Below are 24769 nucleotides of genomic sequence, written 5' to 3' on the forward strand. Positions count from 1 at the left end.
GATCATTTTGATGGGGATTTGAGGGATCCTATGATCGTGTCCGTTTATCGTATATTGTGCGGTCAATTTTCGTTAGGTACTTTTAGATTTAATTTTAAATTTTAAATTTTAAATAATTTCTGACCGCACAATGTACGATGAACGAATACGATCATAAGATTCCTGAATCCCAAGAAAAGGATCTGGCGAGGAACCTTTTCCTATAAATATAATGGGCAATATCACTAGCTGTGCAGCTTCCTAGAACTTCACTGGCTCTAAATTAAGCTTAGCAGCTGAGAGAGAGACTGCATTTTTATTGCTGCCCTTGTCTCCCCCATCAAACTTTTACAGAAACATGGATGCAAAAGTCCTCTCCTCCGGAGTCAGACACTCCAACGTGCCGGAAAGCTATGTCAGACCAGAATCCGACCGGCCTGGCTTGTCCGAAGTGTCTGAATGCCAAAACATTCCAGTCATTGACCTGGCTTCTCCAAACAGAGCCCAAACTGTGCAGCAAATTGGCGATGCTTGCAAAAATTATGGCTTTTTTCAGGTACCCTCCTCCCTTCATCATTAACATCTTATATATGGATCCCCATCTCACTTTAATTATGATATTGCGAAAACTCAACAATCGCATTTTGCACAAACTGAAATGTTTATGTGTGTGTATCCGTGTGAGTGTTGATATTTGGGTGAATTTGGTGCTAGGTTATTAATCATGGGGTGTCAACGGAAGGAGTGGAAAAAATGGTAGGGGTGGCCAATGAGTTTTTTAGCCTTCCTGTGGAGGAAAAGTTGAAGTTGTACTCAGATGATCCCTCAAAAACCATGAGACTTTCAACAAGTTTTAATCTGAACAAGGAGAAGGTTCATAACTGGAGAGATTATCTTCGACTCCATTGCTATCCTTTGGACAAGTACGTTCCTGAGTGGCCCTCCAATCCTTCTTCCTTCAAGTACGCCTCTCCCTCTCTAGATCTGTCTCGCAACTATTTGTCTCTTTCTTTCTCAGAGATGCATCAGACACCATCTATTCTGTGGGAAAAAGCTATGCTGTCTGCCACATTGTTTTTTATCACATGTATTTCATAGTGTGCTATATATCATATAGGTCTTTAATAAAAAGAGTTTGGCATTAGAAAATAACTAATCGGCAGAGAATTCACGTCATTTTTTCGTTACACACGACGTGTTTATCTACTATTTGGACTCCTAATAAGGTGATGTTATTAGTTACGTCTGACACAAGAAATTTTATAATCAGAAAAGTTTAGACCTATTCTTTCCATATTCTAATATTAACGGGGACATTCTTAAATCTTAAGATCTCTTTCTGTACATTGAAAAGTGAAATATTATTAAAGGAACCATATAGATTATGGCTGTTGTAAGTTGTATAGCTTTTAGTTTGTAGGGTTTAACTACTTGGGTACGTGGTTTCTAGGGTTTACTAGACAATGTTCAGTTATTAAAAGTCGTTTTTCTTTACACATAAATATACCATATAACAACTGAGACAACTAATTGGCCTTGATTGGATCTAATAATCTTAATGACAATCACCTCTAAATCTTTTATCTTTGTTTTTTTCCCCTTTAAAATGCTATGACTCTGCATTGACTTGGCATGTGCCCACATGGCGTTCTTGAAAGTACGATGTTCATCTAAACTGTAGAAAATCGATCCTTCATGAAGAAATTAGCACATAGATTCTCCAGAAACTTTATAAAACGTCTAAAACACACAAATATTTTTATGCAGCTTTGCTAATTAGTAGTTTCCAGTTAACATATGCCGCCATTTGTTCAAAGGGGGTGATGAGGGGGTGCGAAAGGTGCAGTCGCACAAGACCTTAAATTTGAAAGGGCCCCCAAAATTTTTGTTACCTAATATTTATATGTAATAATATTCTATATTTAAAATTACTTTTGTTATGAAATAATGTTCTATATTCAAAAATTGATTTTGTTAGCACATTAAAATCTCATCTTATACTCCTTATAAGAGTAATTTTTTTTCTTTCTAAATACAAAAATTTAGAGTACAATAAGATATTTTGAGTGCCAATAATACACCATAAAAGACGGTATTTTTTCAATATTATTATATAATAATGTTACATATTCAAGTGAAACTTTAAAGTTAGAGTTTTTGAAGTTCGTTTTCTTCTTTGGTTGTTTAAGATTGAACTGCTTTTGATTATTTAGTGAATGTTATGTTTGTAACTCTTTTTACTTATTATTAATGATATTTTTAAACTTACAATCAGTGAGTGCTAAACTTTGTTTTGATTTAAGTAACTATTTTCTAGCGTCAATACATTGTCGTACATTTTTTAAGACTTATCTTAAGGAGGGGCACTTTTATAAATTTCGCACAGGACTCTCAAAATCTCAGATACGGTCCTGCATATGTTCATGATTTGATTTTGTTTGATATAGCTAAATTATTATTTAATATAATTAAATATAAAAAAGAAAGTTAAACATTGTACTCATAACTAATTAGTAGCTTCTTAACATATCGGCCACATCTTCTCAGTAATTTATTAAGAAAAAAGAAAGAAAAAATTATAGTTTTTTTTTTTTTTTTTTGAAACCAAGAACCATAGCATAAATAGGCCTACAGAGAGGCAAACATAATAACAAAACCAAGCAGTGTCAAGGGATAAACCACAACGACCCCTCCACCAAGTAGAGGCGTCATCCCCATCACCACCATAACCCCATTAATGAGGGCAAGGTAATCCGTCATTGTTCAATACATAGACCAACGAAGATGGGGGTCTAACGACCCAAACGACATCACTCATCTCCGAAAAACCAATCGATGCAATCTTGTGAGCCACGCCATTAGCAGACCGTGGCACCCAAGACCATCGGCAATCAATGAAATCCCCCCCCCCCCAACTGTTTAACCCGAGCCAGCACCGGGTATGCCTCCCAACTACCCATAGACAGCGAGCTAGAAAGACATTTAATCGCATCCAAGGAGTCTGATTCTAGAATTACATACCTTACACCCAACTCTGCACCAAGCATGCACCCGTGCAACAATGCATAGGCCTCCGCTGCTACAGCAGAAGGAGCAGTAATAGGATGCCGCGCAGCAGCCACGAACTTACTCTCCATGTCCCTCACAATCAAACCAACAAAACCCATCTTTGATGCCTTGGACCAGCTAGCATCCACATTAATCTTCACATAAGGGTAGGCCGGAGCACACCATCTCATAACCTGCAAGTTCCTCCTACCGTTGCCCCCTCCCCTCTCCCCAGCTTTTGCCTTTGCACCACAAAACGAGCTCACCATCGCAGAGACAGCAGCCAGGACCTTTAACGGGTTAATGGGCACCCCTTTGAAAACAAAATCACAGCGAGCTTTCCATATGCACCAACAGGTAAAAACAATATAAGATTGTCTCCACATTATATCTTCAGAGTTGCAAAAATTCGGAGAGAATACCCCCTGAATCCAGTCCGACCAAGAAGGGAGAGAAAGACGATCCATTTTATAACCCAATGCCTCTCCAAACCAAATTGGCTCAACCCAAGAGCAGGAAAGGAAAATGTGCTCAATGGTTTCATCATGGCAGCAGCAAATAGGACAAGTAGAGGTTTGAGAGGACCTTCGTCGGAACAGTGCATCCCGAGTAGGAAGACAATTGTGAACAGTAAGCCACAAGAAATGCCGCAACTTGGGGGGCACCTCCAGTTTCCAAATCCCCTTCCAAAACGCTTTGGGAACCCCACAAACAGAAGCCCGACGCAAATCCCTTCTCGCCAGCGATCTTCCCTGTAGCCATCTGTATCCCGACTTGACCGAATAAGAACCGTTTTTACTCATATCCCATATAAGCCTATCTTTACGACTTAAATCTCCAAGAGGCGTCTCCTTAATAGCCTTCATAGCCTCCCCCGATATGAAAGGCTGTAAAAAGCTAATGTTCCATCGCCCCGACTCCGGACAAATAAGTGCACTGACCCTTAAACTGGGAGTAACCGCAACCTGGCCTACCGGCATCGGGTGTCCAAGGGGCAAGGATGGAAGCCACCTATCCTGCCACACCTGCACCTCCTGGCCACCCAAAATCTGCCAATGGGAGCCCTCCCTGATCATGTCCCTGCCACAGATGAGGCTGCTCCACGCCCAAGAGGCCCGTCCACCCTTCTTCGCATCCCAGATCGAGCTATATGGAAAATACCGAGCCTTAATCACCTTTGCCCACAGCGAATCCGGTTCCGTGATTAAACGCCAGCACTGTTTAGCAAGCAGAGCATCATTAAATTCCTGAAAATTTCTGAAGCCTAAACCACCCATGTCTTTGGGCAAACCCAAAACCTCCTTTGAAACCCAGTGAATCTTGTGGGCTCCCTCCTTACATCCCCACCAAAACCCAGCCACCAACGCATCCAATTCCTTACAAACAGCGGCTGGGAATTTGAAAATGCACATTGGGTATGCCGGGATAGCTTGGATAACAGCCTTAATTAAAACCTCTTTACCGGCACGGGAAAGAGTATTTTGTTTCCACCCTTGTAGCTTTTCCATTACTCTTCCTTTCACATAAGCAAGACCACGCTTTTTCGACCGACCCCAGATGGCAGGGACCCCCAAATATGTTCCCGGATTGATTACTACCGTCATACCAAGGGCGTTCCCCATCTGATCAGCATTCTCCTTCGGAACGTTAGCCCCAAAATAAACATTGGATTTCTCCAAATTTACCTTCTGCCCTGACGCCACACAAAAAATGTCCAGCAGATGTCTCAAATTCCGACAGTTTTTCATATCAGCCCTCAAAAACAGAAGGGTATCATCCGCAAAGAAGAGGTGAGAAATCACGGGTCCGGATCCACCTATCTTAACACCCTCCAACCTACCTTGGTCCACCGCACCCTGAATCAGTTTGGAATGAACTTCCCCCACCAAAATAAATAAATAAGGAGAAAGAGGATCCCCCTGACGGAGACCCCGCGAGGGAACAAAAGACTTGCCAGCCTGCCCGTTTAGGAGAACAGCGAACTTCACAGACGAAACACAACCACTAATTAAAGATCTCCAGCTACTGCAAAAACCCATTCTTTCCATTACCGCATCCAAAAAATCCCATTCAACCCTATCATACGCCTTCTGCATATCAAGTTTAATCCCCATTTCCAATCTATTCCGAGCTTTCCTTCCCTTCAGATAATGAAAAATCTCATGGGCTATGCTAATACAATCCTGAATTTGTCTACCTGCCATAAAAGCATTCTGAGAAGGAGAGATGATTTTTGGTAATAATACCTTCAACCGGTTAGAGAGAATCTTTGACAGAATTTTGTACGAGTAGTTGCACAAGCTAATCGGCCTGAATTGCGACACAACTTCCGGATTCGGGACTTTGGGAATCAGCACCACATGAGTCTGATTTATCAAACTCGAACCCGCAGCATCCTGAATCAGATCTCTGACTAAAGCAGAAACACCCTCCCTCACAATCTCCCAGTATGTCTGATAAAAGACCCCCTGGAAACCATCGGGGCCAGGAGCCTTTAGCCCACCCATACTCCCAGCCGCCACCTTTATCTCCTCCTCCGTGACTGGTGCAATTAGCGCCTCATTCATATCTGGCGAGACCGAGGGATTAATGCAATCTAGCAGCGACCCCCAGTTACGATCCCCTGCCGAGCTAAAAACTGAAGTGAAGTGATTATCCACCAATTGACGCACCTGAGTCGGACTCTCCACCCAGTTCCCATTCTCATCCCTAAGCTTCACTATCTTATTTCTCCTCCGCCTCTGAAGGGTTGAAGAGTGAAAAAACTGAGTGTTAGCATCCCCCTCCCTCAACCATTTTACCCTCGATCGCTGGCACCAATAACTCTCCTCTTGGAGTCTTAATTCATCAATCCGCCGAGAAATCTCCCTTATCTCATCATAGTTTGGACCCCAGTCCCACTGGAGCAAATCTAACTGGGAAAGAAGATCATGGATCCTACTACCTCGCCCCATAAACTTAGTGCGATTCCACTTGCTTAAACGATAACGGCACTCGTTTAAAGCACTCACCCACCTATTCACAGGGCTGCCATTATGCCGCCGCTCCCAGCACTTCTCCACCACATTCTTACACTCTTCCTCCGAGACCCAATACGCCTCAAACCTGAATAGCTTCCTTCCTTTCTGCCCTTCAATATTAGAAATTAGAATAACTGGGCAATGGTCCGATGCTAAAACCGTTTCATGCATAACTTGGGAGTTCGGCCAGAGTTTCTGCCACTTCTCATTCGCTATGACCCTATCTAACCTCTCCTCCACCCAATCCCCTTTTCTCATCCCTCTCCACGTAAAAGCTGGCCCATTAAAACCCAAGTCCATCAACTGAGAGGAGGACATAAACTCTTCTAAGAACCTTGGCCTGTTGTACAAAACCTCAACTCCTCCAGACTTCTCATGATCCCACAGGAATTCGTTGAAGTCCCCGCCACAAATCTAAGGAATGTCCGTAGGGGTAAAGTGGTTAACCATCCAATCCCAAAACAGATTTTTCTCAACTCTATACGGCGTTCCGTACACACCCGTAATCCGACTCCAATGTGTTTGCCCTTTAATTCTCATCACAGCATCAATAATATGCTTGGACGAAAATATAATATTAACCTCCAGATTGTCCTCCCACCACAAGCTCAATCCTCCAGAACTTCCAACTGGCGGAACATCAAAGCCATGAACATAACCCAATCTCCTCCTCACCCCTAGAATTCTATGATCTTTCATCTTAGTCTCCGATAAAAAGATCATAGAGGGTTTTTTTTTACGAATAAGCCCATGTAGAGCCCTGACTGTCGTGTCCGACCCTAGCCCACGACAGTTCCAGAATAAATAACTCATGGCTGGCCTGCGGCTGTTGAAGGCCAGCCGCCACCGCCCCGAGCCCACTTGCCCGCCTTCCGAGTCACGATCCTACCTTTATCAAAGTCCGACCCCCCTTCCATTACATCCTGTCTTCCAGTAGTCTCACTTATTTCTTCCTTATTCTCCTCCACTGTACGATTCGCGCTTTCCATCATTAGCCCTCCATCCTTGCTGTTTAAACTCTTTCCTATCTCTGCCGCCCTACCTTGGCAGTTCTCCTCCATAACCGGGCCCTTGAGTTTCTTCTGTGGAGCTTGAGTTAACACCAAATCCTGTGCTTCCCCACTTCTTTTGCGGCCCCAGAGTGGGTCATCACCCTGGGCAGACAGAGTGTCATTGTCCCCCTGGACATCGCCCGATTGTCCTTCACCCACTGTTTTGATGCTTTCCATTTCAGAGCAGGAGGACGAATCCTCTCCCTCCACCCGCATTCTTCTACGCCATTTTTTTGACCTGTGCCACGACTCTTAGATGCTCCCCCAATCTCACTGGTTTGATTACGCTCCATTCTTTGTAAGTTTGACATCCGTAATCTGCCTTGATTCTGTGCAGACGTGAATCCCGGTCCGCGCACCGCCCCGGCCTGCCGGCGTTCCCCCCTGCCCACACCCTCTACTCTCGTTGGTATCACCACCTCTCTTATCGGCGGCGCCTTAATCCACTCTCCATACGCCACCTCCCCTTCTCCAGACATCTCAACAGAGCATTCTGTATTGATATGCCCAATCCGTCCACACTTGTAGCAGAAATCTTGCAGCCGTTCATACCGAAATTCCACCCAGGTTTCCTTATTTAACTCCCTTCGAATCCAGCATCCCTTAAATAATGGCTTCTCCGTATCAACTAGGATTCTTACTCGTACAAATCCACGAGCGTGTCCGGGATCCTCCAAGGCTATAAATTTCCCAGCCTCTTTGATTACACGCTGAACGTTCTCAACAGAGGCTAAGCCCAGTGGAATTCCTCTTATTTGAGTCCAAAATGGAACAACATTCAACTCCAGCTCCTCTAAGGCGAACTCCGGAGGCCATTTCACGACCGAGAACACCTTCTTCATCACTGCCCAGGGGACCTGCTCAATGGTCCATCATATCACCGATCTGGACCACGGTGGTGGACCTTCCGACCCATTTACCCGACTTCGGGTCGATCAATTTAGCAAGCCTCATCGATTCCTTGGTCTTCTTCAAGTCGCCGTGGAGATCGCCAATTGCGACCAACGGTCCTGCGGGGGGGGGGGGGGTAATAGGTTTGTAGTGATGGGCGTGAGGGTAGGGGATCGTCAGAGCTGTGGCAGGGAGGGCATTCTGGTGATTTTGAGGGGAGGTGGGAATTGAATGATTGGCGGTTTGGGGTAAGAGGAAGAGGCTTCCGCTGACGGAGAAGTCGACGAAGGTATCGATGAAAGAGGATAGGAGATTGGGATTCTGGGTTGTGTTTGGTTGCTGAGAAAATGATAGGGTTTTTTTTTTTTTTTTTTTTTTTTGTTGTTGACCTTTTCTTTAATTAATTATTTTTAAATGCATAATTTTTTGTTTGCCATGTGGCATAAATTTGGCAGCCACATTAGCACAAATGTGGATTCCATATTTGCCACGTCATTACTTAATGGTTTACTTAACAGATTTTCAAATAGATGTATGAAATTGAAATAAAATAGTAGGTGAAGTATGAAAGTAAAATGTTTTAAAGATGTAAAGAATTGAAATTGATTCCAAATCTGAGGGGGTAAAATGTAATTTACCCAAATTTAAACTTATCTAACATTTATAAATGAGATGGTAAACATCCCTATTTATTATTATGTTTCTTGTGAGTAAACGCTATTAAAATTCAAGGGCGTGTTAGAAAATATAATTTCCTTCGTAAAAACACTTTCACCAAAATAAAATGATTGCATGATTCCGAATACCATACTTAAAATTGGGCCTGTTCAGGCCAAAATTGGGCTTTGATTTGCTTTTTCAATCTCTTACATTAATCCTTTTGAGCTGCAGGGACACTGTGAGTAGTTACTGCACAGAGGTTCGAGAACTTGGACACAGGTTAGAGGAATTAATATCAGAGAGTTTAGGGCTGGAGAAAGATTACATAAAGAGCGCACTGGGCGAGCAAGGACAGCACATGGCGGTGAACTTTTACCCGCCATGTCCCCAACCCGAGCTGACTTATGGACTGCCGAGCCACACCGACCCAAATGCCCTAACAATTTTGCTCCAAGACCTTGGAGTTGCTGGCCTTCAAGTTCTCAAAGATGGCCAATGGGTTGCTGTCAATCCCCAACCTAATGCCTTTGTCATTAACATTGGTGACCAATTACAGGTAACATATAACACAAAAGAATTCTATGTATGCCGTCTTTTTTTTTAATAAGGTGGAATGTTTTGAAGAAATCTCACTAGCATCAATTTTATTAACTTTAATCCCATCTGTTGAGAGAGTTAATTACTTAGGTAAAAAATTGCGCGCTAGATCTTTGATTTTAGGTTATAAGTATTAGATTGTGTATTCAAACTCGAATTCTATGCAGTCATTGTGAAACCAAAAGTTGTGCATGGACATAACCTCAAATTGTGCATGTAATTGTGAAATGAAAATTATTGGTTGGTGCAGGCCCTAAGTAATGGTATTTACAAGAGTGTGTGGCATCGAGCCGTTACCAATACTGAGAGAGCAAGGCTCTCAGTAGCTTCATTTCTCTGCCCACAAGACGATGCTCTAATAAGCCCACCAAAAGCTCTCACAGAGGATGGATCTGCAGCCATATATAGGGGCTACACTTATACTGAGTATTATAAAAAGTTTTGGACTCGGGACTTGGAGAAAGACCATTGTTTGGACCTTTTCAAGATCCAGCAGCAGCCCTAGCCTCATCAAATATATATACAGAGGAAGCATTTAAGGGGAGGGATCCTTATTTTTCGAAAAAAATAAGAACACCCTCTTGACCGTTAGATTTGGCTTTAATGAAATTCTGTGATTGAGATTCTGTGGCCTGTGATTTAATCTCAACTACAGAATTTAATTAAAGCCAAATCTAATGGTCAAGAGGGGGTTCTTATTATTATTTTTTTTTAAAATAGGGATTCATTCCCTTAAAGGCCCTATATATATATATATGATTAGTTTTGTGCGTATAAATAACCTTATTGAATAAAAAAACGCATATATATACATATATATATATGTATATGTATGTATATTTATATATGTATATATATGTGTTTTTTTATTCAATAAGGTTATTTATACGCACAAAACTAATCATAGTGTTGAGTTCTGATGCACTTTAAAATAGTAATGGACTCTACAATTGTACATGGAACATGCATGTGTTAGAGAATCTATAACAATGGGGTCAATTTTGTGCGTGTAACTGTTTACCTTATTTATTATTGCCTATCTGATTATGGCTCCTCATGGCCGGTATGAATGCTTCTGTAATTTGGTTGACTTACTTTCTTGATCATGATACTAGTTTGAATGAACATTCTGAATAATAATTTTACAGGTATGTCATAAAAATAATATAAATATCATTTTATAATTCCTTTTTTGCCAATTTTCTCTATTTTAGAAGTGTTCTTATGTATGAGTGGTTGTGTGTCGAATTCTATTGACAGGTAAGTTTGAGTGTCGAGAAAATACATGAGGTTCTGATTTTGTGCTTATGGCAGCACAAACACATGATCTGCCCCTTGTACACCAGATTTCTGTTTTGTTAGACCTCGTTGCAAAAGTATGAATCCACATTTATAACATATAAGCAACATAAAATCCCTTTCTTTTTACTTTTTTTTTTGGGGGAACATATGAAAGTCTACTTATGGTGAAAAATCCACATGGGGTCACCATATCAAAAACCAAAGCAATATGGATGCATATGGCAGCATACCATAGCCAAAGTTATATCAAATTCTTCTTAAGAAATTCAATGACATTGGTCTTGAAAGCGGAGCACATGACGCGGAAGCCTTGGAATCCAGATCCCTTAGCCAAGGCCTCAAACTCCTTGTCCGTCCTCTCTTTTCCGCCGGGTTTGTGAGCTAACATGATCATGTCGACATGGTTAGCTAGCTTGGTAGCAAGGCTGCTGTTTGGAGATACCGGAATAATGATGTCAACAAGAATCACTTTCCCATTGTCGGGGAGCGTACCTACCGTAGCAGTTCAGAAGTTTCAAGCATTGCTCGTCACTCCAATTGTGACATATATACTACAAGATTGCATACAAGATTGCATATTAGTTCCAAATGCATTAAGCAGCTAAGCTTAAGAAATTGTTATTAGCACTACAAAATAGTCGTCGACTCTCATTTGAATAAATAATAACTCACCTTCATGAAAATTGCATCTCCCCTTGGAACACTTACAAACATGTCTCCTCCAACATGCTATACACCTCTATCCAACATTCATAGACCTCATATTCATTGGGAAAAATGATAAATGGTACAAACATGATTTGTTTTTATATAAGCAATATTAGAGGAAGCGGAACTTGAGAGAGATTGAGTGTAAAGGTGAATGCTTTTAGTAACTGTTGACACTAGAAATTACAATGTCTACTTGGTGCGCAATGTTGAGTGATTATGAGCTAATTACGTTATTCTTATGAATGTGGGTGTGCCAATTCGCAACTGAACTTGGTCAGGCGAGTATAATCGATGTGGTGGTAGTGGTGAATGCACTGCTGACTTCTACACGTGAGCGATTTGGGCAGAGGAAGGAACACGTCTCGGCCTTGGATTCTAGAACCTTAAGACAAGTTTACTAGATCACTACGAGGTTATATAACTAGTTTGGCTTTCACTGTGCCGAACAAATGGTAATTAGATAACACCTCATTTTGGTGAGGAGCTAATGAGATGACCTATTTAGGCAAAAGAATTGCAAAAACTCTTCATCCGCCAAGACTTGAATAGATAACCTACCAACCAACAACAATGTTGTTCACTTATCCGAATTGAATTCTATTGTAATTTGGTTGATTTACTTTCTAGATCATAATACTAGTTTGAATGAACATTCTGAGTAATAATTTTACAGGTATGTCATAAAAATAATACAAATGTCATTTTATAATTCATTTCTTTCCAATTTTCTCTGTTTTAGAAGTGTTCTTGTGTATGAGCGGTTATGTCGAATTCTGTTGACATGTAAGTTTGAGTGTTGAGAAAATAAATGAGGTCCTGATTTTGTGCTTGTGGCATCACAAACACTTGATCTGCCCGTTGTACACCAGATTTTTGTTGTGTTAGACCTCATTGCATAAGTATGAATCCAAATTATATCATCATATATATTAGCACTGTTCAGAAATAGTAAAAGGACGGATTTGTCCTTCATTAGCTATTCATTCTCAGCTTTTTATTGTGAGTTGCACAGTTAAATTACTAATATGCCCTCATGCACACGTGTTGCTCATCGTGTAAGGGAAGTAGGTTGGAAAAGCAAGGGCTCTTTCATTTGCTTCCTTCTGCTGTGTTTCCTTTTCACTGCTTTTGGTCCATTTATTTTTTCCCATTTCTTTTGCTTCTCTTCTTTCGTAGCCGTCTGCTCTCTCATCTCTTCGCCTCTGTTGGTCTCAAAGTGGATAGTTTTGTGGTGAGTTCTTCTAATCTTGCATCTACAACTTTTTTATGCAATTGTATGGATTGTGTTCTGTTCAATTTTAGATGTTAGAAGCTTTTAATTTTTGTGGGTTCAATTTTAAATGGGTTGTTGCTTTCGGAGTTTTCGTTTGATGATAGAGATGGGGTTTTTGGGGAGAAACTTTTAATCCGTGAGTTTTTTAGTTAGGTTGTGTTGTGGGTCTTGACAAATGGATTTGTAAATGGATTTTCTGTTGAAATTGTTTCTCTTCTCATTTTTGGGTTTTTTTTTTTTTTTTTTTTTTTTTGTGCCATCGGGTTTTGCATGTGGGTGTATAATCAGGTTTTCTTTTGAATTTCAGGGGATTCAGATTTTTATTTTTCTGAAACTTTTGTCGAAGACATTTGTGCTTAAGGTGGGAAACTTTGGTTGCTCACTTTTGGGTTTTGTTGTGGAATTAATATATATATATATATATATATATATTTTTTTTTTTTTTAAATTTTTTTTTATAAGATTTACATTCGTGGGAATTCATTTGTTCTTTTTTCCTGCATCTGAAAAATGCCACATGATGTGAGTTTATAATTAATATGAATATCAAAATGGGTTTTCTATGCAAATTTTCTTTTTCTGATTTTATAGAACCGAAGAGGATGTTAACAATAACATTATTGTGTGATATGCGATCTAAAGTTCTTTGGTGAGTTATTTGGTTTTCTTGCCACATGGGATTTTAATATATAATTTTTTTCGTGGTTTATGCGTGGTTCTCTGTTGTGTTTTGATTTTTGATTTCAGGAAAAGTTAAGGATACGATCAAACGTTTACTGGTGAATTTTCTATTTTTCTGATTGTGTGTGATTTAATTTTTTTCAAGCTTTGGGTGTACTTTTCTGATCTGCTTTGATTTTGAGTTGCAGCAAAAGTTGTTGCTCGAATTTTCCAGTTTTTATCTGTGGCTTTGCAAGCTCTTTATCAACAAGGTATATAATTTTTGTTCTTTTTCCTGATTCTTTTGTTGGATGGAATCGTTTTTTGTTTTTGGTGAGCTTGAGTAAGCATTCCACGCTTGCCTTCTTTTACGTCCAGGGAATTTGCATTTTCATTGTTTGACGTAGGAGACACCATTTTTTTCCTTTGACTTTGTTCTTCTGAAACTTAATGGTTCTGATTTCAATCCTCTTGCAGAAGATTGAGAAACAAAAAGTTGGAGGACTGGATGATCAAGTATTAACCCATTTTAAAAGAAAATGTAAACCAAGAAAATCCCAAAGTGATATCCCATGATCTACAACTATTTTCTTATTGATCTAATCATTATTGGAAGCCTACTCGGAGTCTACATCTCTTGGAAGGTAATTCTTTAGTTATTAATTTTTGTGAATTAGTTGATATGGGCTGTGTTTATTTGTGGAGTTAGATACTTATTTATTGAAATTTTTTCGTTATTGTTGATTTTAGGAATTGATTGATAGGTTTGGTTTCTGGATTCTCTTTCTTTGTTGAATTTTTGATGTGGGTTTTGTTTATTGATTGCAGTGTTGTATTAACTTGCGTTTTGTTTATTGATTGCAGAGTTGTATTAATTTGCGTTTGATTAGAAGGGTTGCAGAGATTTGATTCAAATTGGTGGATTTGGGTAAGAAAGAAACCTAAATCTTGTCTTTCGGTTTTAAGAGCTGAATGGACATGCTTTGTTTGAAATAAACGTTTAGATTCACAAAATTTTCTTAACATGCATGCTTCAATGGTAGAATAGAATGGACAGAACATGTACAGTGGCTAGCTTTTAGATCTTCATTTTTGATTAAATAGTTATTTTCTTATATATCTTAATGGTACAGGGTCAACTTTAATAATTGTTAATCCCATTGGCTATATTATCTGGTAGAAACACTATCAAATTGTGCATGCAAAGTCTACTGCTGTAGGAGGTTGGAAAGGCATTCCTGAGCAAAATTGTTTGTATAATTGGGCATATACATGAACCTTTTTTTAATATAGCCTTTTATCAAATGAGCTTTCCAATTTATGATGGCTGCCTTTAGAGTTAGATTGGTTTAGTTAGCTATTCTCAGAGCTATGACAGCAATATGCATCAGTTGAGTGGAATTCTGCTCTTCTTGAACATTTCATGCTTTATGGTCTTTGTACTTTGGTTGATAACTCTTCACAACTTTTGTCATTCTCTTTAGTTTTCTTCAGAGATAGTGTCCGCGTTAGTGTAATTAGAGTTAATCATCTGATACCAACAAGCTAAAATTCTATGTTTGGATTGTTTGGATTTTGTAAGAGTCACTCAGTTCTGTGAATGCTGTATTTACTGGTTTTGTTCTGTGATGATTGGTTGATATCTCTGTTCGTTGCAGTGGCTCTGGTTTCTTTTGTAAATGAGTATATTGTATGTAAAAAAATTTCTAACGTTTTCAATGTAAATTTTAGTAATATTCTATGACACAATCTTTCATACAATTTTTAATCCCACAAATTCATAGTACTTGACATTGGCAGGTTCTTGAACTGTTTTCCCATTTCATTTAGTTATACTTCTGATCATCAATTTTGGAGTTGATTTTTTTTATTTAGATGGGTGATTGAAAAAGGAAGTTTTTATATTTAGAATGACCCACAATTTGCTATGAACTAAATGAGTTTTTCTTTATACAGGTCAACATGACTGTGAACATATTAGCAGACTTGTAGTCATTGCATGCATGGAATACAATGAGGTTTCCAATTGAGCATTGGTTTTAGTGACTTCTTAAATTTGGTCATGACTAACCCCTTTTTTTTAACTCTACTTAAATGGTTTTTGGGGAACTATTGGTTGTTTTAATCTAAACTATTGGTAGTGATCTTTTATTTAATTTATCATATTATTGAAAGAATCGCTTGGTACAATCAGGTTTAAAAAATAACTTAATATCGTTACTATTTGGATTGTGTAGTATTGAGTATTAGTTGTTGATTCGCTGTGCATTGTGATCAAATCCTTGATCACGTTCTCCGTTTCAATTTGTTGAGAATATGGATCTTGATTGAATTGATTGTTTTAATCTAGATCATTTGATACTATTTTCAATCCCGCAGCAACGTGCGGGCATAAATCTCTGGTATATACTAAAAGAGTAACTTTCGTTTTAATTCCCGTTATGTCCTTTTAGACTCAATTCACTGTTACTTCTATAATGTATATCCGATTTTACCGTCGCCTATTTTGCTGTTATTTCAATTTTGCCAGTTTGCTTTGCTGTCAAACGGAGAGCAAAATGGGACGCTTGGGTTTTTGCTGCTTCTTCCCTTTGTCTCCTCGACTCATTGTTCATCCTTTCCACCGCTTCAATCTTGCTCTCATGGTTTTATTCCCTTTTAATTTTCTTCTCTAGCGGTTTCGTTGCTTCCTTTCCACCGCTTCAATCTTTCTCCAACTGGCTGCAGACTCCATCAAACCCTAGAACGAGAAATCTTAAATCCACAACCCAAAACTCAGTCATAGGTACCCAACGAAGGTAGATTAATTGAAGAAAGATTGCTCCATCAGAGCGGGCAAGATGGCTGGATGAGTATGATCCATTTAACTTGGTCAGAAGGCACTGCCGTGAGAAACACCTGTTTGTGGATGAGATAGTATACCAAAAGAGTAAGGAGGGCAACCCAGAAGGATGAATTAGAGTTAAATTGTACTAAAGTAGGTTACCCTCTTCATCTCCTCAAATAAATTTGATTATCTATCAATTTCCTTGAAATTATTTTTGGTTTCAAATTTATATCGATTGCTAGGGTTTTGGAAGGGTGTATGGATTTGGTTAATTTTCATATTATTTTGGGAGTTTGCCCACTTGAGTGAGGTAGAGCTTTTGTAGACAGATTTTGGCTTCAGGCCAAAGTGTTGGCTAATCCGAATTGTTGAAGAGGATTTGGGGATTGATATCTGAAGGGGATAAATCTCTTCATTTTCCATCGCTCTCAACCTCAGACTGCAGAAGGAGCTCAAGTTCCTCCTCATCGACCCTCCACCTACCTCGATTGTTGCAAGCAAAGTCTGTAACAAAAATCACAGACGCAGAAGACGAAGAGAGAGAGCGAAAGCATGTCTAAACGTCAGGACGACCTCGATCTCCTTCTTTCTTTTCAAGACGGGGTTTTGGAAACCCCTCTTGGTTCTCCTTTCCATTCGCCAGGTATATATAAACCTCCCTAATTATTTGGGTTCCTCATTTTCTCTATCAATCTTGAAAAATCGATATGGGTATCTCTCAAGTCGAAAAGTTGATGGGTATCTCCCAAATCGTTGAAATGTTTGTTAATGGGTATCTCTCAATTTCAGACTCACTGGGATAGTTTAGTTCTTGAGTTCATGACTTTCCACATGATTTAGATATCTTCTAATTTCATTGGTTTTGAATTAAATATACTTTCTTAAGTATATTTAAGTTACATGTTGCTAACCCAGTTAAGTTTTTATGCTCTATTTGCCTTCTCTATAACAGGTCTTGGAAATTGATAAAGAACAAATGGTTGATTTACTGAGAAAAATAATAAATGAACAAAAACTAAAGGTATGAACCTCAGAGTGTTGTTTTTGGTAATTAGTTCTTGAATAATCTGTAGTAACAATCTTAGTTGTTGACTTGCATGTTTGGTATTCAATCCACCATTTAAATGGGAAAGAGGAAGTTCCCCATCACATGGTTAAAGCCGTAGAGGTAAATGATTCTTTTTTCTTGGATCAAGTTTTTGGTACTTTACCTTATGTCTAATGGCTTTTGTTGCTGTTTGTTTGTGTTAACTAATATTTTTGAATCACTGGTAGTATTTTTATATTCTTTTGGAAAGAGAATGTTATTTCATCCTGTGTTTTTTCCTCAAATAAATCCATGCTTTGTTAATTGTTAGCTTTTCTTTGCTCGCTAAAATAAGCCACCTTAATTAATTAAGGTCTCTTGCTGCTGTTTTTGTGATAATATTACTTTCTATATTTCATCTTCTTTTTTTTCATTACACTTTGACTTCATGTTACTTTTTACAATTGGTCCTTACTTGACTGAGCCATGGTAAATTGTCCATAATTCAACCTATATACACTCGATTTTTATGATTACTCAAATGTAATGTGTGATTAATTTTATGGAATTGTTTTTATTTAATTTAATCTGTAATTTTTTTTTAAAAATATGCAGGGGGAGTTGAAAGTCAAGAGGAGGGGGGGTAAGCAAATATTAAGTTTTTGTATCTCAATATGATCGTTTGATTTCAAATGCTGATTGTCTTTCTCTTTTCCTCTTCCTTTTGTTTATAAAGAATCAAACTGTTTCAGTTGCTAACAGTGTGGATCAAGTTGTGGTAAAAAGGTCCTCTGCTTATATGATGATTTAATATATGAACAATTTAGATCTTCCGTTAATTGACATTTCAATTGAATTTTACTTTCATATAATTTGCTTCGCATAATGTAAAAACTATTTTAATGGTTTCAATAGGATGATATAGAACAACTATTTTCATTTTCTTGACTTTTTTTTTTTTTTTTGGCAACTCATGAAATACTTTTCTCGAGCCTTGGACCAATAAGAAAGTGAAACACAGAAGTTCTATATTACGTGTTAGTTTTAATCCAATAGTAAAAATCTTTTTTTTTTTTTTTCCAGGAAATAAACTTTATTAAGATAAAGAGGACTGAACAATAACATGAAAAGCTGAGAATGAACAGTTGAATACCGAGTTGATTCCACTGCTACCACCCAACAAATCCAAGTGCTGAAATTTCAATTATTGTTCTTTGGGGAGGTAAAGCTGCTATCTTTCTATACAATATGTTGGATTTTTGTTTTGCGGTTTTTTTTATTTTTTTCTCTTTTTGTTGGAAATATTGGTATTTCTGTTAGCTTGACTTTTGTTCTAGTCGTAGTAATTTCCGTACAAGTTTATATTTTTGTGTGGAATTGATGCAACTTTTGGTGTTTGTGTGGTGTTATTTTGATTGGTTGTTGGCTGAAACTTGGTTCCTTATGATTTTGTTATGGTGAAATTGTTTCCCTCTCTTTGCTTGATAAAATCATGTGTTTTGGATTATGGTGCTTAATTTGGTTCTTATCTATGACTGTTGGTGATATAACATTATAGGCTTTAGGTAGTAGGTTATGTATTCTTATGGATAACCGAGTACATCCTAATAGCTGCATCCCTTGGTTTGTGATTTTGTTGCTCGATTACTGAGGTTTATTTTTCAGTGCTCTGTGCTTGGTTCTCACATTTGAGTCATCTCACCAAATCATTATATAGATTTCCACTTGAAATTTTAGCTTTGGAATAGGTAGGTGGCGATCTCTGCTTGCCTTTGTCGATTGAGTCACATCACCTAATCATTGAAGACTTCTTTTCCTTTGATCGGAAAAATCATTGGAGAGTAGTATTTCCTATTGAAATTAACTTTGGAATGTAGTGCTGCTCTGCATTTGTAATAGGTGAAAACTGACGAGTGCCAAGTATGATTGTGTAAACTTGGATAAGTTTGAGTTTTGTCATACCACATATCGAATGAGCGGTATGTGCCATCGAATTTATTATGTTAAAAGCTTAAAATTTTCCATTCCAGCCTAATTGAATTTTCTTCTATTTCGAATTCGATATACATGCATTAAGGCCACTCCAATTTCATGTGTTTCATCTAAATTATGATTATTATTACGACTTTCTACATGATTTAGTTATCTTCTAATTTCTTGCTTTTAAATTTAATATACTTTAACTAAATTTAAGTTACGTGTTGGTAGCTCCATTGACATTTATACTCCATTTGCCTTCTCCATAACAGGCCTTGGACATTGGTAAAGAACAAATGGTTGATTTGCTGAGGAAGTATGAATCACTAGAACTAAAGACATGAGCCTCAGAGCGTTGTAGTATATTGTACAAACATGTATCTTTTGTTTTTTATTGATCATAAGGATGTAAATATGTTTTGATATAGAAGTAAATATGTTTCAATATATTTTAAACGTTTAACATGGTTTTAGACCCGTGGCATCGCTCGGGCTAAGTTGCTTGTTTATAACATATAAGCAACGTAAAATCCTTTTCTTACTACTTTTTGTGGAATACATGAAAGTCTACTTATGGTCACTATATCAAAAACCAAAGAAATATGGATGCATATGGCAGCATACCATAGCCAAGGTTATATCAAATTCTTCTTAAGAAATTCAATGACATTGCCGTCGAAAGCGGAGCACATGACGCGGAAGCCTTGGAATCCAGATCCCTTGGCCAAGACCTCAAACTCATCCTCCGTCCTCTCTTTTCCGCCGGGGTTGTTAGCTAACATGATCACGTCGACATGGTTAGCTAACTTGGTGGCAAGGCTGCTGTCTGGAGATACCGGAATAATGATCTCAACAAGAATCACCTTCCCATTGTCGGGGAGCGCAGCGTAGCAGTTCTTCAAAAGTTTCAAGCAATGCTCGTCACTCCAATCGTGACATATATGCTATAAGATTGCATACATGATATGATATGATATTAGTTCCAAATATATTAAGCAACTAAGCTTAAAAAATTGATATTAGCATTACAAAATAGTCATTGACTCTCTTTTGGATAAATAATAACTCACTTTCATGACAATTGCATCTCCCTTTGGAACACTTACAAACATATCTCCTCCAACATGCTCCACACCTATATCCAACATTCATAGACCTCATATTCGTTAGCAAAAATGATAAATAGTACAAACATGATTTGTTTTTATATAAGCAAATATTAGAGGAAGAGAAATCGTACTTCAGAGAGATCAAGTGTAAAGGTGAATGCTTTTAAGTAACTGTTGACACTAGAAATTACAATGTCTATTTGGTGCGCATGCTGAATGATTATGAGTTAACTTAAGAATAATGAATGTGGGTGTGCCAATTCACAACCAAACTTGGTCAGGCAAGTATAATTGATGTGGTGGTAGTGGGGAATGCACTACTGAGTTCTACACCTGAGCGATTTGGGCAGAAGAAGGAACACATCTCGGCCTTGGGTTCTAGAACCTGAAGACAAGTTTACTAGATCACTGCGAGGTTCAACAACTGGTTCGACTTTCACTATGCTGAACAAATGGTAATTAGGTAACACCTCATTTTAATGAGGAACTATTGAGATGACCTATTTAGGCGAAAGAATTGCAAACTCTTTACCCGCCAAGACTTGAATAAATAACCTACCAACGAACAACAGTGTTGTTCACTTATCCAAACTAAAGGTGCTCCTAAATTGTCTGGTTCTGCTGCTCCACTGGGTTAGGACAATTGGTTTTCTTCTCAGGGGTGTGAGAAGGGTTTCGCGTAGAGCGTAGGTTTTCGTGTAAATTGTTTAAGTTGTTTGTTGAGTTGAAGGGGCTTTCAATGTTGAAGAGCCTCTTCTATTTATAAGCAAAGCTTTCAGGATAAACAAGTATGCCAAGGCAGAGTCCTAATGGGATTGTGTTTGCTCAATATTTGCTTGAATATTCCCTTTATGCCTTCTTAGTCAAAAGTTCGTCTCTATTTAGTCTCGGCCTCTCTCACTCTCATTAGAACTCTAAACCTAGTCCTATGGAGATTCATTCATCTTTATATGGTCGCGTAGGCATTCAGATCCTTGGAATAATTCATATTTATCCATAGTTTATACTGATCTTTGCAATTTCAGTTTGTGTAGGACTCGACCAAGTCACCCCTATACTTAAACTTTTCATAGTCCTACCTCCAAGAGGACTCAGTTGAACTGATCCTACTCCTGGCCTAAAATCCCACTAACTTGAAAGATTTTACTAGGTTGAGAACCATGGTCCTTGGGTCAACTCATCTCAGCTCAAGTTGTTATTCAGGCCCAAACAGTAACTAACAACAAACATGATCAGAAACGAAGAACATACCAGGATATTGGGGAGCATCTTTGATGACATGAGGCAAGTCGAAGTTAATGCCCTTAATTGAGGGGTACTTAGAGACAATCATGTGAATAACACTGCCGATACCACCACCAACATCAACGACGGATGTGAGGCCCTCAAAGCCCATGTAGGTCTCAAGAAGTTTCTTCATGGCAATGCTAGAGTGGTCAGCCATTGCCCTGTTAAAAACCTTGTTGAATCTAAGGTCAGTGCCATGGTACTCAAAAGTAGTCATTCCATAGGCCTTGTTGAATGCAATTCCTCCTTCAAGAACAGCATCTTTCAAGTGGTACCTGCACAAGGCCAAAACAAGCATACATGTCACGAATACTGATCTCTTAAGGTCCTTATTTTGAGGACCCGTGCGGTTTTGTTTTCATATAAACTTTCAAATTAATCTTATGGGTAGGTTAAACTATCAACTTAAATAATTCCTATTACACCGAAACAAATAATTCTGCAAACTGATTAAATTAAAAAAATTTCTCGCGTGAAACCTTCCATTTTCTTTTCCAACCGTCTCTCTCCCCCACATCCCCTTCATTTCTCTCATCTCTCTCTCGATCGTTCACTCCCCTTCTCTCCTCATGAGTGTGTTTTTTTTTTTTTTTTTTTTTTTTTTTTGCTTTTCACATATGAAAAAGGAGAATGACCTGTTTCAAAATTTTCACCACTGTCAAAAAATATAAAAAAAAGGGTTCACACGTTCAAGAAGAAGGGAAACCCAATTTTGAGGTTTTGTAACTAATTGAGTTTGGATATTATTGATAAAAGGTAGAATTGAATTGATGTGAACAATAATTAGGGTTTATACAATTGGATTGACTTTTAGATATTTGATGAAAGATTAGAGGAAATTGGATGTGAAAAGTTATTATGTTTTATGTAATTGGATTTGCTTTGTTTAGAGACTAGGTTTTGCAGATGGAGGGGATTCAACGTGACATGAAATTTATTTTATTTTTGTTTTATCAATTAGTATTTTGTTTTCATGTAACATAAATTATCTAACTTAATCTACCGTACCTATGGAAAAATAAAATAATTAAAACGTAGAGTTATACAAAGGAAAAAGATTAATAAGAAAGAAAGGTTTGAAATTGAAACATTGTGGTGTGATAAATTTCCAATCATGTCTGTCACATCCCGGCCTGGGTCCCCACCACATCGCGGGCTCGATTCCACCGTAGCACAATATTGCCCACTTTGGGCCTTGACCACGCCCTTATGATTTTGTTTATGGGAACTCACACGAGAACTTCCCAGTGGGTCACCCATCCTGGGATTGCTCATGCGCGAACTCGCTAAACCAAAGCCAATGAGCTCCCAAAAGGCCTTGTGTTAGGTAGAGATGGGAATATGCATGTAAGGCTTACATGATCCACTTCCCTGGACAATGTAGGATGTTACAATCCACCCCCTTAGGAGCTCCGTATTGCGCACATGGCTACGTCACCATCACGTGACGGCTAGTATGCCTCGATTTAGGTTGGGATGTGTCAATGTCCGTCCCTAACCACTAAATCGGCCAAAAGTAATATGAACAAAAAAAAACACGATAGGGTGTTTAAAAAAAAAAAAAAAAGAAAAAACCAAAAGAAGAACACAATAGGAAAAATAGAAACCAATCACATATTCAAGCCACAATTCGCAGTTAGTAACATTTTTATGATTTTATTCTAATCAACCTATTTAAAACCCATTAATAAATGCTTGTTAACGATCAAATTAAGTTGATAAACTAAGAAGAATAATGGTAATTACCAGCTCTCAACAAAGACCTTGTCCTGAGTCAGGAGTAAGAGAGGAGCAATGGAAACACCATCCTCATTCTTTGTCAATAACTTGCAGACGGGGCCGAGGCCGTACAGCCGCTCTACTTTGCCATCGGGAAGCTTGCGGAGGGAGTAAGTGAGGATCGAGTAGCTGGCCAGGAGGCGCAGCATGCGGTCCAGGATGACAGGGGCGTCAGGGTTCTTGGTTGGCAGCTGCGAAGCTAAGTCCGCCGGAGAAACGAAAGCGCCAGGCCCGGCTTTCGCCATGATCTCGAGGAGGTCGAGCTCGAGGGCTGCCTTGAGCACCATGGGGGGAATGGAGGCGCTGGCTAGCTGCATGGCGAAGAGGTTGGTTTCTTCGTCGGAGACTTGGGTTGGAGTCATCTGAGTCTCTCCGGTCGAACCCATTTGTTGGATTTGGTGTTGGTGGAGAGAGAGAGAGAGAGAGAGAGAGAGAGAGAGAGAGAGAGAGAGAGAGAGGATGGGAGAAGGACTGAGAGTGGAAGAGATGGATATACTAATGGGTGTACTAAGTGGCAATATATAGGGATTTGTTTGCTTACCCACCACCATTGTGATGGTACCAATGTTTTGTAACGTTGTCATGAAAATTAATTTTAAATTGTCGAGAGTTCACAAGAGTTTTAGAGCTGGTTTGGTATTGATATGCTTTGCAAAAAAGTTGATTCTGTTGCACTGTGAGAATAAGCAGCTGTGAAATAAAGCAGCAGAGTGTTTGGTAAACTTTTTTGTAAAAATGCTTTTGGAAAAAAAAAAGTAGTATGATAGTGTTTGATAAACTTTTATATAAAATAGCTGTAATTGTGTGAAATGATAAAAAATGGTGCAATATTATATTATTATTATGATATTTAATTTAATATTACTATTTTTATGTGAGGATTTTGTGTGGCCGTGGGGCCTACACCCCATTTCCCTTATTCCTGTGTCTCCATTTCCCTCCCCCAATTCTATTTTACTCTCCTTGCACCGAGTTTGATACTCAGAGCATTCCCAAAGGAGATGTTAAATCGGGCCCCAATTATTTTATATTTTTGCATATTTTTGTATTCATTGACAATTATTTACAACTATATGGAGACGTCTTTCCTTAAGATGGGACCAAGAAAAATTATAACTTAATACAATATAGAGAACTGGTTATACATGGGACATGAATTTTTTATGACTTTAAAGAGATTATTCACCATTATAGAGTATTGCTTTAAAAAAAAATTACTGTATATATCATGAAAGAGAACGATACTATAACCTTACATATCCATTCCCCATAAACCTGTTAAGGGTATGGACATCTTTGTATTTTGTTTTGTTAGAAGCTTCGGCCACCAAATTACAAACGATAATGGTGGATGAAGGATTCCAGCACATAGTTGTCTGGGAGAATAAATGTTGCACGTTACTCAAAATGGTTAAATTTAAAACCCTTTGATGCAATCTCCATCTTTCATGTCAAGAGAACAAATACATATTATAGTAGTGATAATAATGTATTTAGTGGAACATTCAACATCTATCATTATATATATATATATATATATATATATATATATATATATATAGCGAATAGG

At 38.4% G+C, this 24769-nt stretch overlaps 3 protein-coding genes across 41 annotated transcripts; 2 read left to right on the forward strand and 1 right to left on the reverse strand.

The window, feature by feature from the left end:
- The first annotated feature begins 224 nt into the window (after positions 1-224).
- DMR6 (2-oxoglutarate (2OG) and Fe(II)-dependent oxygenase superfamily protein) lies at positions 225-10035 on the forward strand. Its single transcript, XM_068474686.2, has 4 exons — positions 225-535; positions 694-941; positions 8882-9206; positions 9498-10035. Exons 1-4 carry the CDS (start codon positions 338-340, stop codon positions 9750-9752), a joined length of 1026 nt encoding a protein of 341 aa, XP_068330787.2. The 5' UTR covers positions 225-337; the 3' UTR covers positions 9753-10035.
- Positions 10036-12254: 2219 nt separating this feature from the next.
- LOC137735683 (uncharacterized) lies at positions 12255-19565 on the forward strand. 39 transcript variants are annotated; one of them, XM_088697099.1, is made up of 13 exons: positions 12255-12491; positions 12841-12894; positions 13281-13312; positions 13403-13465; positions 13671-13837; positions 14058-14121; positions 15150-16170; positions 16346-16663; positions 16973-17041; positions 17154-17188; positions 17663-17690; positions 18131-18269; positions 19297-19565. In XM_088697099.1, exons 1-5 carry the CDS (start codon positions 12294-12296, stop codon positions 13714-13716), a joined length of 393 nt encoding a protein of 130 aa, XP_088553225.1. In that variant the 5' UTR covers positions 12255-12293; the 3' UTR covers positions 13717-13837; positions 14058-14121; positions 15150-16170; positions 16346-16663; positions 16973-17041; positions 17154-17188; positions 17663-17690; positions 18131-18269; positions 19297-19565. The 39 variants fall into 39 exon arrangements, 1 of the variants encoding a protein (XP_088553225.1); XR_015964301.1 differs by lacking the exon at positions 12841-12894 and adding an exon at positions 17784-17833 and having other exon boundaries at positions 12352-12491; XR_015964297.1 differs by lacking the exon at positions 12841-12894 and adding an exon at positions 17784-17833 and having other exon boundaries at positions 12352-12491; positions 15150-16663; positions 17106-17188.
- On the reverse strand, positions 19539-23685 carry LOC137734684 (caffeic acid 3-O-methyltransferase). Its single transcript, XM_068473947.2, has 4 exons — positions 23167-23685; positions 21385-21695; positions 20095-20159; positions 19539-19968 (listed from the first exon to the last, which is right to left on the reverse strand). The coding sequence occupies exons 1-4, from the start codon at positions 23583-23585 to the stop codon at positions 19660-19662; spliced, it is 1104 nt and encodes a 367-aa protein (XP_068330048.2). The 5' UTR covers positions 23586-23685; the 3' UTR covers positions 19539-19659.
- Between the last annotated feature and the right edge of the window lie 1084 nt (positions 23686-24769).

Source organism: Pyrus communis, chromosome 7, assembly GCF_041283825.1.
Source record: "Pyrus communis isolate YQ-2024b chromosome 7, ASM4128382v1, whole genome shotgun sequence".
Classification (NCBI taxonomy): domain Eukaryota; kingdom Viridiplantae; phylum Streptophyta; class Magnoliopsida; order Rosales; family Rosaceae; genus Pyrus; species Pyrus communis.

What these genes read in the sequence shown, in the direction of transcription:
- LOC137734684 (XM_068473947.2), bottom strand. Translation starts at nt 23,585, where the DNA reads ATGGGTTCGACCGGAGAGACTCAGATGACTCCAACCCAAGTCTCCGAC. An exon ending in AAGGTCTTTGTTGAGAGCTG is followed by an intron (nt 21,696 to 23,166) that starts GTAATTACCATT and finishes GGCCTTGTGCAG; the next exon opens with GTACCACTTGAAAGATGCTG. An exon ending in GAGATGCAATTGTCATGAAA is followed by an intron (nt 19,969 to 20,094) that starts GTGAGTTATTAT and finishes GCAATCTTATAG; the next exon opens with CATATATGTCACGATTGGAG.
- LOC137735683 (XM_088697099.1), top strand. Translation starts at nt 12,294, where the DNA reads ATGCACACGTGTTGCTCATCGTGTAAGGGAAGTAGGTTGGAAAAGCAA. An exon ending in CGAAGACATTTGTGCTTAAG is followed by an intron (nt 12,895 to 13,280) that starts GTGGGAAACTTT and finishes TTTTGATTTCAG; the next exon opens with GAAAAGTTAAGGATACGATC. An exon ending in ATACGATCAAACGTTTACTG is followed by an intron (nt 13,313 to 13,402) that starts GTGAATTTTCTA and finishes TTTGAGTTGCAG; the next exon opens with CAAAAGTTGTTGCTCGAATT.
- DMR6 (XM_068474686.2), top strand. Translation starts at nt 338, where the DNA reads ATGGATGCAAAAGTCCTCTCCTCCGGAGTCAGACACTCCAACGTGCCG. An exon ending in TCCAATCCTTCTTCCTTCAA is followed by an intron (nt 942 to 8,881) that starts GTACGCCTCTCC and finishes TTTGAGCTGCAG; the next exon opens with GGACACTGTGAGTAGTTACT. An exon ending in ACATTGGTGACCAATTACAG is followed by an intron (nt 9,207 to 9,497) that starts GTAACATATAAC and finishes TGGTTGGTGCAG; the next exon opens with GCCCTAAGTAATGGTATTTA.